General features: G+C 38.1%; 1 protein-coding gene across 1 annotated transcript in view; it reads left to right on the top strand.

Annotated features, from left to right (window-relative positions):
• IFT81 (intraflagellar transport 81) overlaps nt 1–8489 on the top strand; it is a gene marked incomplete at its 5' end in the record, with an annotated part of 41067 nt that extends 32578 nt beyond the window's left edge. Inside the window, 5 exons of the mRNA XM_084297607.1 lie at nt 232–318; nt 1919–1990; nt 2077–2162; nt 7087–7132; nt 8086–8489. Coding sequence (XP_084153733.1) covers nt 232–318; nt 1919–1990; nt 2077–2162; nt 7087–7132; nt 8086–8268 — 474 coding nt within the window. The 3' untranslated portion in view covers nt 8269–8489. The remainder of the gene's footprint in view (nt 1–231; nt 319–1918; nt 1991–2076; nt 2163–7086; nt 7133–8085) is intronic.
• Between the last annotated feature and the right edge of the window lie 5517 nt (nt 8490–14006).

Below are 14006 nucleotides of genomic sequence, written 5' to 3'. Positions count from 1 at the left end.
AGAGGAAATTTGCATGCTGTGTTGTGGTGTATACAGCTGATCTGCCAGTATGCAGCTTTACCATGTGTAATAAATAATACCCACGTGCCAGCTAGTTTTATGTAAGTGCTGGTGAGAATGCCAATAGCTGAGGTTGATGTGTGACACCAACAAAAACGGAGCCTGCTTGAATGTCACATGTCAGTCAGTTGAAGGCTTTATTTATGTACTCTTTTGCCCTTTTCACATAAGGAATTAACTCAAGAATGCGATGAAAAAAAAATCCAGTATGACAGTTGTGCAGCAGGGCTAGAGAGCAATCGCTCCACGCTGGAACAGGTAAGATGGTGCCTTGGTCACACATTAATAAATGCTGTGCAACATGTTATTTATTATATATATTTATTATGGTTTGATATATCCCTGTCTTCCCTTTTGATATGGAAGCTCACTGAAGGTGGAAATGAGTAAGTGGTGACCTACAACTACATAAATCATGCATGAAGCTGCTGTGGACTAGCTACAGACCCACACATCTCCTGTTCTGAATGAGCTCAGTGGTACATCGCTCCATCCACTGAAGTCCAGCACCGGTTAGCAAAAGTATTGTAAAAGATCCATCTGCCAGAAATCCTGCTGACCTAATAGTATCCGTTAGGAAAGAATTTGACAATGAAATGTTAAGGATTAATTTGTGAAGACAAATCTTCAAATGCATTTAGCAGCTTCACTACATTAGCAAAACCAATCCAATGGTTAATTAATGCACTGAAACTGATGGCAAGGATACATATTAAATGTGATTTGTCTTGCATTCTTGAAAATTATAGACAAAAAAAATAAATATATATATATATTTTTAAATGCAGCCATATAAGTATAGCTAAGGGCTTGTCTGTATGTAGTTTACGTATTGCTTGCACTACAACACTTCTAGGAAGGGAGGTACCTAAACTAGTTCTATACTCTGATGTGGGGTCAGTATTAATGTACATGAATCTGCTTTATCTCTCTAGATTACCTCCTATGAGCTTTGTCTGGACTTGATTTCTCAAGGGTTTGCCAACATAAGGAATGTATTTTGCAATAAAAAAAGATGTACATGTAAAGTGTAGGTGGATATATAGATATTCTTTCCCTGCCGTAAAAGTACCTATATATGGTTTAATCCAAGAATAATAAAAGAACATACAGATGAACTTGCTATGAGGTAGACCTTCTGTAAGAACTATTTTGCAATATCAACCTAGGCTTTTTCCTTGGCAGACAAACCTTAGTCATGTTCTAACACACGATGACAATCAAGTCCACTGATTAGGCTGGACGTGACTGTTAGCAAACTTTTGCAGTGGAACTGGTGAATTCAGTTTTCCAGCTGATGGTCTGAAATTCATATGGTGACACAGCTTTGGAGTTGACAACTTCATTGTGGTTTAGGAGTACATGTAATCCAAATTCCATTGAATTACCAATATTCTTGGTATATTTTCTTTGACCGTTTAGGGATGGGACTAGCCCCCCATCTACATACCCCTCAACATAATTATTGATTGCTTGACATACCATCAATGTGTTCATAGCTTCTAACATACCTTTTGTAGACATGTTCTAGGAAAGGAACCATATTTAGCACTTAAGATGTGCTTAGAAACAAGACTTTTGGTAGTGCTTGTGTCTTGTAGAAGATTTATTAGTAAACAACAATTAACAGTCTTCTCTAACTGTGACTGAAACTGCACATCTAAAAATGTTACCCTTTCAGTTATCTTTCCCTTTAAGAGAGATTTCTGTAAAGCCCAAATATAAACATTTAAGAAAGGATCAGTTCAGAATTATGCCTGTTTCTGTTATGGACTCTCGTGGTTTATATAGCAACACAGGGCATGTACTATGGACTTTGAGTTATGTTATCCATTGAAATCTTATTCCTGTACTACAGGAAGTGAAAGGACTCCTTGAGGAGTGCATTCAGGAAGAAAGCAACTACCGTTATGTAAACTGCATGAAGAGGGTAAGATCACAGGAAGGACTAAATCGTTCTTTGTGAAATGAAATAGGAATTATATATTTTTAAAACATTTGTGTCTTCATTTATAGAATCTAGAAATACAGCTCCAACGTGCTAAAGAAGAAATGAAGATGTACGTCTCCCCAGATCCTCAGGAGAGGCGAAAGGCAATTCGGTAAATGGATTATTGTGTTTCCTTGTGTTAACTTGAGGGATATTCATAAACTAAGACTAAAGTTAGGAATTTTCTCACTGGCATTTGAACTGAAGGAGTTCACCTGATAAATTTAGAAACACTATAATAATCTAAAAATAAGCATCTTGAATTCCAGTATATACTGTTGTAAACCTATGAATTCTCTCAGACATACCAAAAGATTTTCCCTTCCTGCTGGAGATTATAGGCCCCAGATAGTGGTTTTAACTTGCAGCCCCTGCTGGCAAAGGCTCAGAAAAGCTGTGCTTCAGCTAGGTCCCGCAGGAAGTGTGACTCTACCAGACATAATCCCTCTGCCAAGTCTATACCAAGACTCCAGCAGGCAGGAGTTGGTCTACCACCTCTCAAAGACAGCAACCACATGCTGCCCTCAGATTCTGGCCAATTCTTACAAATCTACTGTTCTTTCAGGTGTAATAGCTATCACCATCCCTAGTACAGAAATGGAGGACTGCGTAGACAGATCTGAAATGCATTTTGGTTTGCTGCTATTTGCAGTTTTCACTGGAGGTAGAATGATTAATGTTCCATACCGTCACAGTAACCTTCATTTTTACACTCAATTTAATTGACAGAACGATTGCTTCAGACTGAGAGGTTTTTCAGGACCCCTTGCCTTTGTCTGGTAGGAAGAGAAACAGAAAAGGTTATGAATTGAGCTGATAAATTATTTTGTGTAGTTTTCCATTTCAAATAATGCAGTCCTGCCAAAAAGATTGAAATGTTTTTTGAGAATGAGATATTTTGGTTTAATTATCTGTGCAAAGAAATCTAAATATTACCATGTCATACAGATTTTTTATGCTTTACAACATACCAAATATTTTTGTAAAAGTATCCTGTTTAAAATTGTGTATATATTAAATCTTTTCATACAATATAAAAGTTGAAACAAAATTTAGGCAATAAAGTCCACAGGCTGGTTCAGTCCCATCAAAATTAAACACCAGAAAAAAAACATAATGAAATATTTTTAACTTTCATTTGATAAAAATGTGAAAATACCTGTTTTATTCTTAATATTTTTTTTAATTTTAGAAATTTGTATGAAATAGCAATCCTGTTTTCCAGCTAGTTTTATTTTTGACCAAAAAAAAAATCTTAAATTCTAGTTTTCGACAAACTGAGCAAGTTTAAGTTGTTGTGACTAGATTTATGAAGTTGTCTGTGGCTTTCACACAATAGTATTTATCAGTCGTGAAAATATTTACCCAAACAGTGGATCTATAGTAGTAAAGTTAAGGTCTGCTGTGTTAGACCAATAAGTCTGTTTTTGTTTTTTGTTTGTTTGTTTTTGTTTTTATTTTTTTTACATTTTTAATGAATGGAATGAGTGAAAAACATTTTGATCTTTTGAAAGTACGATTGGGCCTCCTCAACAGTGCAGTCACACTGTCTAAAGGAATCTCTGCAGAGTACACCAGTTTTAGTTCACTGCAGAGGGGACAACAGCTCTGCCTTGTACCTCTCCATCTCACAACCTGCATCAGTCAGCATTCCTACAGTTTGCTTTATTGTGTAGGCTTTAAAAAGCCACAGCAATATCAATCTTTAACGTGAGGCCTCTTCCTAAATTCCTGCGTTTGTATTTCAGAGACGTGACAGATTGTTGCTTGAGATCTGTATAAACTGTCATGTCAGAGCTGTGGTTCATGTACAGCTTTCTGTGCAACATGCCAAAATGCTTCGCAAAATTGTCCCATTCACAAAACGATTCAAAGACATGACTGAGTGGTAAAGCAAAGACAAAACTAAATTAGATAAATAATAATCATTCTGCATTTCATTTTAAAGCTTTAGACAATCCATCATGCAGATGTCACAGCAGAAAAACAGAACCACTAGCTGTTTATCACTTCTTAAAAAAGATAGAAGAATAAGTTAATTTTCCAAGATATCTGTCCTCTTATGTCTCTACCTCTCTGAACAATTTCTGGACAGTTCTCTTGCAGTGGTGGCAACTAGGGAAGCAACCGTAAGTGGGTAGTAAACACAGAATCATGGAATAGTTTGGGTTGGAAGGGACCTTAAAGATCATCTAGTTCCAACACACCTGCCAGGGATACCTTCCACTAGATCAGGTTGCCCCATCAAACCTGGCAAACAATCAAATATCATTCAGTATCACCTGAGGCAGTTTCTTCACTCATTGGGGAAGTGGAGTGGAAAAAGGCAGTAGCTGATAGCTAAGATTTTACAGGCTCTGGAGTGGGGCCATTGATAGAGACAGCCACATGTCAATGAGAAAACTCCAAGGATTCTGTCAAGAGACACTGAGAGATGAGATTGTCTCCTCTGTCAGATCCTTCATAAACTAGAAATTGTCCTGATGCACCTTGAGAATGGTGCCAGTGGAGCTGCATCTCTTGCTGTTCCAGAACATGAACCAGAAGTTGCTAGGAAATGAAAGGCTAGATTAATATCCATCAGAGGCCTTCTGCAAGGATCCAAGCCATGAAAATAGTGAAATACTATGCAGAAAACAATGTAGGAAAAATAAGAGTAAGAAATGAATTAAAACCAATAATGTTATGGTGAGAGAAGAAAAAGATGTAAAGACAGAAAGTGAGTGGAGGCTAAGGAGCTTCTTACTCTCACAAAATAACAGAAAGCTGAAGGATGCAAAAGATTTATTGAATGAAGGCAGATTAAAAAAAAAAAAAAAAAGAAGCAGAAGGGTAAAAAGAGAAATAGCTGTGAGAAAAATCTTAGTGATGATGTGAACATTCATTAGTATGAAAGGCAGCAGAGCTCAGCCAAGCAGCTGAGAGGAAATGCGGGTCAAGCAGCAGGCACTGGCCTTTTATGGCCTTGCAGGGAAGGGGAGGGTCCGAGTTTATTCACAAATGTTAAGCAAAAAAATGCTCCAGCTCAAACACTTGTGACAGAAACATCCACAGTGTCGATACTCACGCAGGCAAGCCCCCAAATCCAAATGCTGGAATTAAGGGTGAGTCCAGCTATGTCATTCCAGGTATGGTGAGGAGAATGTGAACAGAGCATTATCTCTGCTGTCCCTGCTTCACTTGCTAACTGTGGGCACAGAAGCTAGAGAAATCATCCCTCTCACGGTGACTACACACATTTCTGACCTTCCGTAAGAGGTCGCAAACCAGTTGTGTTTAAATGAATTACAACGAAGTTCCATAGAGAGATTTTTACAAAAAATGAGAAGATAACAAAATGTTTCTAGACATCATTTTAGAATGTGAACCTATTTTTCAGCAGGCACTGGAATGTAAACGGAGTGAAAATGAACCATAAATAGAACAGCACTTTCCTAACAACGTATTGAGCAAAAAATGTCTTAATTCCAACACTCTTTTTTTTTGAACATAAACTCTCTGTTCCGTGGAGTCAGTTCTTAGGAATGTGAAAAGTTAATTTTCTTCTCTAAAAATAGAAGTTTGTGTGTTATTTTTTTTATTTTTTTTTTTTAAATGAAGTTATCAAGTTGCATTCTTTCCAGTCATCATTATAAATAGTAAAGAAAAACTTACTAGGAAAGACATCTTATTTTCTGATGATTATTTTGAAAATTCTATTAAAGAAAAAAAAAAAGCACGTGTTCTTGAGGCCAAATGTGTGTGAACATACGCTATGTGCCAGTGGAAATAAGGAGATTCAGTGTTGCTCTGATTTGGTGAGGATTGCTAGGGATCAGCTGTGTCTGCACAGTGCTTGGAGCAGTCTCAAGACTGCTCTGATTTGTTCTGGCTCGAATTGTCCGAGAGTGACAGATCATAAAACGATCCAGCTGCATTCCTTGCACATCCCTTCTGCAGGGAGTATGGCAGGCAGGACCAGGTGGCCTGGGGCCCAAGTGCTCCAGTTGAAATCCTGGAGTAGCTCATAGAAATAGAAGGAAGGGATATAAGAAACATGATGCATTGGTTCTACACGGCTGCTCACTATGCTGTAGCAAACCTTCACACTGATAGCAGAAAGGCTGGTATTTCTTTCTGGAAATTAGGATTTCACTATACCTAGTTCTTCTATCCTGAGCAATTTGAAAATTTCTTTAGATGAACTGGGTTAATTTTTATTCCACTAGCAAAAGCTCAGTCTCTAAGCGTACCATGACACATGAAATACAGTAATTTATTTTTAGATTGTTATTGTCCTATTTCAAAAACAAACAAACAAACACAAACATAGTAATGTATCTGAATCATGCCGTTATGGTTTGCAATATCGTATTGTCAGGTTTCATGTATTAAGTTTGCCTGTGTCAGAAGGCGACCCAGCCACTTGTTACAGGCAAAGGTGTACAGCCAAGATTTTTAATAACGAATGTCAACAGTTACACTTCTAAACCTATATTTAGGCACCTAAATGTGACGGCTGTCTTCGGAAGGTGAGGGACACACAGCGGTTCTATTGCAGTGACTGGATTTGTTAAACCTGGACTGAACTGCTATTCTTCATTCCTCTACTTTCCCACTCATTCTATCCCTACATTCATGGCAATTAAGGGCTGTGGATTTGTAAACTCTGATGTTTGTACAAATTAGGGCCAAGGGCTAAGCTTAGAATACCACTAGCATAAATACATCATTAAAAAGGGATCAAGTATGTCTTATCTAAACGATCTTGCTGTTGTCTTCAAGCTGGAAGCAGCAGTAATTATGCCTGCTTTGAAAATGTAAGGGATTTTATCCAATACCACTTTTGCCAGCTGCACAACTGAGAGAATCAAGGCAATCCCTGATGTCAAGGATATGTTGTCTAATGAATAAAAGGTTCCTTCATGCTTTCTCTTCTGACTATCTATGCATGAACCTCATAATACCTTCAGAATTTTCCATGGTTATATCATTATTCTGTCCTATTATTTAGAACCAAATAAAATCATAATAAAATTATCATATATTTCCTTTAGAGAGCAGTATACACGAATGATCCTTGAGCAAGAAAACCTGGGGAAGGTAAGAATGAGGTTTTTACTCTGTAAAAACATCACACAGTTCATATTTTTGTGGGCCTTACTACCAAATGTTGTGGTCAGTCTTTTATAAAAAGCACATTGCAGCCTACAAAGAAAATTCCATTACTGCTGGCAATGGTAATTAATACCCTGAAAAGAGATCATGCTCGCTCTTCAGGGCTTGATTTCCTGCAGAGTATAGCATGAGCCACTTGTAAAAGATAGTCAAACAGCTTAATGTGACAGCACATTCCCTGTAAACCATTTGGATAAGAAACTGAAACATGGACATAACAAACTGTGCCAGCTCAAATTTTATGTTGTATATAAAGCAACCCGTTGAAGACAATAAATTTTGAGCCTGTCAGCTTTATCACTGTTATTAAAGGCCAAGGGATCATCGTTGTAGCAGTGCTAAACAAAAGCAGTTGTCCGTTTTTAATCTTGCATGAAGCTCAGATCAGCGCGGAAGAAGTTAGGCTTACGATTCATGCTAAACATCTTTCTTTTATTAGTTTTCTTTTTATGAGTCAGTCTGTGAGTGATTTCTGCAGGTTTGGGCCACCAGTATTAATGATCAATAGCAGGTTTTGCTGTGAAACATTAATTTCACGTCTATAATATGATAATATGAATGCATTGCAGGCTGCAACTTGACACTGCAAGAGCTCTGTATGGAAATAAACTCAGATTTCTACCATAACTTCTCAAATATATGAGACCATTATTTAGGCGGTTTTAAGACACTGAAAGGATTGTCAATCCATACAAAGCAGATAGATAAGTCCCAGGTGCTGATTCATTTATTGCTTGCAAGGAGTGTTATTAACTTGAACAAAAGGTAATAATATTTCAATAGCATATAAAAATCCTTGTCATTCCAAGCTGTCTTTGTAAGCAATTTTTGTGGTTTAAAACCGTTTCAGTAATCTAATATTTTTGTATTTTTAACAGAAATTACGAGAGAAGCAGAAAGTTGTACGGGAAAGTCATGGGCCAAATATGAAGCAAATTAAAATGTGGCAGGACTTTGAGCAGTTAATGGAATGTAAGAGAGAATGTTTTCTAAAACAACAAAATCAAACAGCCATTGGTCAAGTCATTCAGGAAGGAGGTAAAGATAGGCTTGTATTATGAATTCTGCCTTTTTTATATCAGCATAAAGTGGGAAGACATTGCATTGACTTCTTAAAGGTAACCTCTTTCTTGACATTGTTGCTTTAATCATTTCTGAAAAAAATTGTTGTATTTTATTTGGTTTTGGTGGATAAACAAGGAGGGCAACTAAGCACTCGATGAAGCTTTTCCTCCATTGTTTAAGTGACAACAAAACATGGTTAGGAAGATCTGTTATGAAATCTGCACTAGGGTGAACCTCATCGTAAATCTGTTTTATGAGTCTGGGAATGGCATGCATCTGCAGAGAGATCAAAGGGAAAAAAAAATCCTTTTCCAGGGTCACGGAAAACTTATGTAATTGCTCTGCTCCTTATTCTGTATCTCTAAGATTACATTTTTGCAAGGTCTGGGACTCAATATTGTATAATTGTGGACCTCCTGGCTTGGCCCTCTCCTTCCCTATTGTCTTTATTCATCTAGTGTGACTGGCAAGAATGGAGCCATTTTCACTCTGAGCTGCACAGACCTTGCCTGCACACTCCTAGTCATACTTTCCTTGCATGGTTGAATTAAACTGATTGTGCTTCCAGGAGACAGTTCATTGCTACAGCGTCAGGAGTAGGTTCTGAGAACAATTACTTGGATTCTGAATTTTTTTCCATTGTCTTTTGTTGGTTTTAACAAATGCATTTTTCTTGCACATATACCTTTTTCTCATTTTTCTTAGTTGTCCACCTGGGCCAGCTGTGGTCCCCTAAAGGCTTTCTCCACTGAGGGCATCTTGCTGTTTCATCTGTGCAGTGTGATTCCAAAGTGGTTGCACTAGCCAAAGAGGGACATCCCAGGGAAGGAGGGCTATTGATGGATGTAAATATGGCACAGTGGTTCCTGTATACGTCCAGCGACACCAAACAGGTAGATATGCAAGGCTCCCTCGTACTGTGGTTTTAACCTGTGAGCCACAGGCAACTACCACTGCCCTTAAAATTGCATCGTGAGACCCGTGGCTGACCCAGGGTAAAAGGAATGCAGATGAGGCTTGAAACTGTCCCTCACGCTTCATCATTTCTGATGAGCGCCTCTTAGTCACAATCAAAGACTAGAAGCAGAGAGATAAGTCTAGGTGATGAGAGCTCCTGCTGTTCTTCTTTAGTCTCTTGGCTTAGTGAATTTCTAGATAGGTTTTTTTCTTCTCTTTTTTTTTTCCTATTTCCTGCCTAAAGTAGAATGGACTTTATCACTGATAGTTCTTTCAGATGTAATTTGGACACAAAAAATTACTTGGTTTTCTCTGATACATACCTATGAAATCTGCTGCTGTTTTCTCTATCAAGAGAGAGTCTGGTAACTGTACAGTTCCTAGTTTGCCTTTACATTAAATATATTTGGTAACAGAACTAAAATAAAATATGATGACTCCATTTTGCCTGCATGGTTTTATTTTTCACATTTTGTAGGTGAAAGAAGTGATAGAAGATAAATGCTTTGTGCCACGTTTCTTGCTGGGTTACAGGAAAAAGAGGTTTGGAAAGCTCAGGGTCATTTAATGACATTTATTTCAGATGCCCCCCAGAAGGTTCAAAACCCCACCAATGCCTAAGGAGCACGTCCACAGATGCTCAGGACATCCTCATGTAAGCCCTCCCACACTGCTGAATAGCTGAAGATAGTCTTTCTCAACAGCTGCACGCTAATCTTTCCCATGACAAGGAGAAGCAGCACATTCTCCCCTACGCACATTTTCAGGGAGCGTGAAGGGAAGGCCGCTGTGTAGGACACAGGCACAGGTAGAGTTAGCTGAAGTGAGGGGCAGGCGATGCGTTGCCACCAGAGGCTGCTTCCATGATGGCAGCAAGAGAACAGGCTGGAGGAAGGAGTGGAGTAATGGAGCTGAAGGGAGACCGTATCAATCAGAAAGGGAGAAGCTCAGGAAAAAGGCATGTGCAGACTACACAGTGTGGGCACAGCCATCTCTAGAGCCATCTGTAAATTTTCTTCTTGCTAGCTCTGTAGCATCATTACCATCATGTACCACCATTACCACACATCACCCGCATTGCATTGTAGAGCCTATAGGTCTGAAGGTTATGGGAGTCATGTACCTGGACTTCCAAATGACGGTTTGCTGAATAAATGCCCACAACAGTAAGATAACATAGACATCTAGACATAAGATGTGCTGAAAACTTGGGATAATCACCAAAACCGGGCATCTAGGTTACTTAGGATGCAGTGCTGGAGGACTGCCTGTGGTTCAAAGCCAGCAGAAAAAGGGGGAGGGAAAGGGGATATCATACATTTCAATTCAAAACTTTTACCAAAATCCTAAAAGCTCTATTTGACTAGACCATTTATACAGAGATTTATTATGTGGATTAGTCTGCTGCCCAGGCAAAAGTAATGCTTTTGAAATTCATAGCAATAATGTAGAGTAAGACAGTATAATCATTTTCTGTTTTTCAGTTCAGAGTTACCCTAAAAATAGTTCATCTTTCTTCCTTGTAAAAACAGTTTATTGCTAGTTACTCAACGATGACGTGATTGTTGCTCTGATCTGATTAGTGCTCTGTCATTTGTACTGCACCAAGAAAGGGCACGCAGATTATACACTACAGCAGCAGCAAAATTACTTTCTGAGATGAAGCAGAAAATCATAATAACTGTTATGAAAAGAAAATTGGAAAAACTCAAGCTATTTTTAGCTTTTATATAAGTGGACATTTAATAAATGCAAATTTAATGGATTCTGTTCACTGGCTTTTCCACATAGTTTGGGATTTGATGGGAGCATTCAAAAATCTTTGAGTTTTGCAATTGTATCTTTACTTCCTAACTTGCAACAAAAAGCTTACTTCTGTTTTTTTTTTTTTTTTTTTTTCTGTTGTTATTATTAATAGTCTAGCTGGTTAATTAATAAGATTAAACATACCATAGAGAAAAAATACCTGCCTTTCCCTTGTGAAGGCTGAAATAAATAAAAAAATGTGCACAGTTAAACTTGGGGTCTCAGCACTTACCAAATTTCTTCCATTTGGAACACCGATCAGAGCAGTCACGAGCAGCAGCTTACTTTGCTTCAAAAGGCTTCTCCTTATCTTTATCCAGAACTGGATGAGAAAGTATTCCAGCTATAAAAACTCTTGTAGTGTTGTGCAGCTTTGCATTAGTTAGTCACGTTGACGTCAACTGTCCCTAGAGCCACAGGAGATTTGCACATAGTGCTAAGAAATGAAATAGTTACAGGCATCAGAAACAGGCATGAGAAAACATCACATTCACCATATTATTTAACCAGCCATTTTATCATCTGGAGATCAGATTATTTTGTTTATATTCACAGTACCATTTTACCTCCATAGGAGCTATAGTAAGTAAAGTAAATGTTCTTAGGCTTCCTTAAGTAACCCAAATCTATGAATACTTACTTGTACACCTTTATTCGCATAGGTATTACTGCGAGTGAAGTCATGTATAGTTGCCTACAGACATCACAGTTAGGTGCTGCTATGGTGTTTTATTATGTTTAAATATAGTGATTTCCAGAGCTTTCTTGATAAGGCTTTCCTACAGCTGTGATGGTGATCACTGTTATAAAACACAATGCGGCAGAAGCATTTAGAACAGTTCAGAGCCTAGAAAACGGCCTTATGATGAGCATGAAAAACTGTTCACCAAATGACTTGCTGGTTCAGGAGCTGGAAATGAAGTAGAAAACCTTTTTTCCTTAGATCACTGTTTCTTGTCTGGCCCAAATCAACAGCGACTGAAAATTCTCTGTTATACCCAGTGGCTGTCCTCAGCAAGTGCTCTAAGCTGAGCAACTTGGCAGTATCGCTCCAGTTCCTAAATCACCACTCTGGCAGTGTCTGGTGAGCCTGGAGTCAGCGGCCACGAGAAGGCAGGCAGACACGGCTGGGAGGCCGCAGAGGCTGAAGTGCTGTCGCCTGAAAGGTGTCACCTTGGGAGAAAGGTCGTGACACATGGCCGGGGTGGTGTGGGAAACTGGAACGCCGTTGTCTTGGTTGTGGATGAGGACAGCACGGATGCTTAGAGATCTGCTTTCTCTCATTGGCCCTGCCTGGATTTGCTCAGATTTAAGTGAAAAAGACAAAGAACTCATTCTCAACGTTTGCCCTACATTATCTTTTGTAGCACTAGGTCTCCTGCTGAAGGAATGCTGTTAACTCTTCAGCTGCCTATCGCAATCGGTAATGGGAACAGATTTTTTTTTTCAGGGATGTGTCAGGGTTCCAGTGAGGAAATACTACATGAATCAACATTTTGTCACAAGGTACTACCTGTCTTGACAACATCCAATTGATTAATTGTTTTTTAGCAATCAGAATTTGACCTACTTTCAGCTTGTTTAAAGAGTTCTTTAAATCTTCAGTATGAATTTAAAAGGGGTTCTCCACATTCTCAGTGTCTCTCTTTCTTTAGCGTTAGTTACACAGCAACAGTCTCCAAAACCCCAAGGCAGCCCATCTTATTCCAAGGTCATTGGGTGAAAAGGGTATTTTTCACAGTCGCATTACACTGATTTTCACGATTGTAACAAAAAAAAACACGCTGTCAGCCACGGTGCCGCGGTAACGTCAAACTCGGTGAGGAGCTCTGGTGTTAGCAATCATACTCCAGATAATCAGCAGGAACTGTGAGACAAATCATGCAGTCCTTACTCTCACAAAACCCTTACTGACTTCAGTGGGAGTTTTGCCAAAATAAGGTCTGCTGGATTTAGCTCTGTATTCTTCCTCCTGACAGAACAAGTAGGAATTAAAAGGGCCAGCATCAGATTTATGAGACAGAGGAAAAAAAGAACTATAATTATCTTTAAAGTAATGACTTTCATCTAACACAAATCAATGTTCCATTAGACACATTCTAATTTATAACAAAAATTGTTTGTGCAAGTTTTTCTCAGCACAACTAAAATCCACAAGTAGTTAGCAATACGATTTGATTTTTATTAGACATGTATGAGAGGCTGTCTTGCACAAATCTAGTGCTGGAGTACTTAGAGTGTTTAAAATGCAGCCTTATGCATTACCTTGTGTTTAACGGTATTATTTTTATTTATTATAAAAATAAGAAGTATATTTTTACCTTTTTTAAAAATTTCCATTTCTCATAGTTTTGAGAAAAGTGTGTTTTTGCAAACTGGGATGCACACAACTGGCATTTGCTGAATGCCAAGAACTAGAGTACTTTTTCTGCAAGAGGATCTGCACAAGCCAATGCCTATTGCACCGTTTCAGTTCAGTCTGTCATTACAGAACAACATTTCATTTTTAAGCTTCTAAATTTTATTGCAACTGCTCAGGTCTTAAAAACACTCATTTATACAATAAGCACTTAATTAGGTCTACTTCTGAAACAGGATAAAGCCAAATCCTGCACATTTTGCTAATAACGGAAAAAATGCAGTTGATAGGAGTATGGAAAATGGGATCTTACCAATTTTCAAAGATAAATTCTCTTCTCTCTCCCTACTTCTTTTCCCTCTAATTGAATAGAAAATACGCCTGGCATGTAGGAAACAACAACAAAACTATAAAGGCATACATCTTATACAAAGAATAACCATGTAAGGGAAATAATAAAAGAAATAATCTCACAATGTCTTTATTATATATTTTACAACTGGTTCATGCTGAAAAAATCATGATTGAGATTTTTCTCTAATTAAAATAAGTCTGAATGCAATTTTTTATCAGATTACTGTTTTTTAAATATGTTGAAACTCTAAGGTTATA

The sequence above is a fragment of the Netta rufina genome (assembly GCF_964035555.1).
Source record: "Netta rufina genome assembly, chromosome: 17".
NCBI lineage: Eukaryota > Metazoa > Chordata > Aves > Anseriformes > Anatidae > Netta > Netta rufina.
This window is presented reverse-complemented; position numbering and strand designations above follow the sequence as displayed.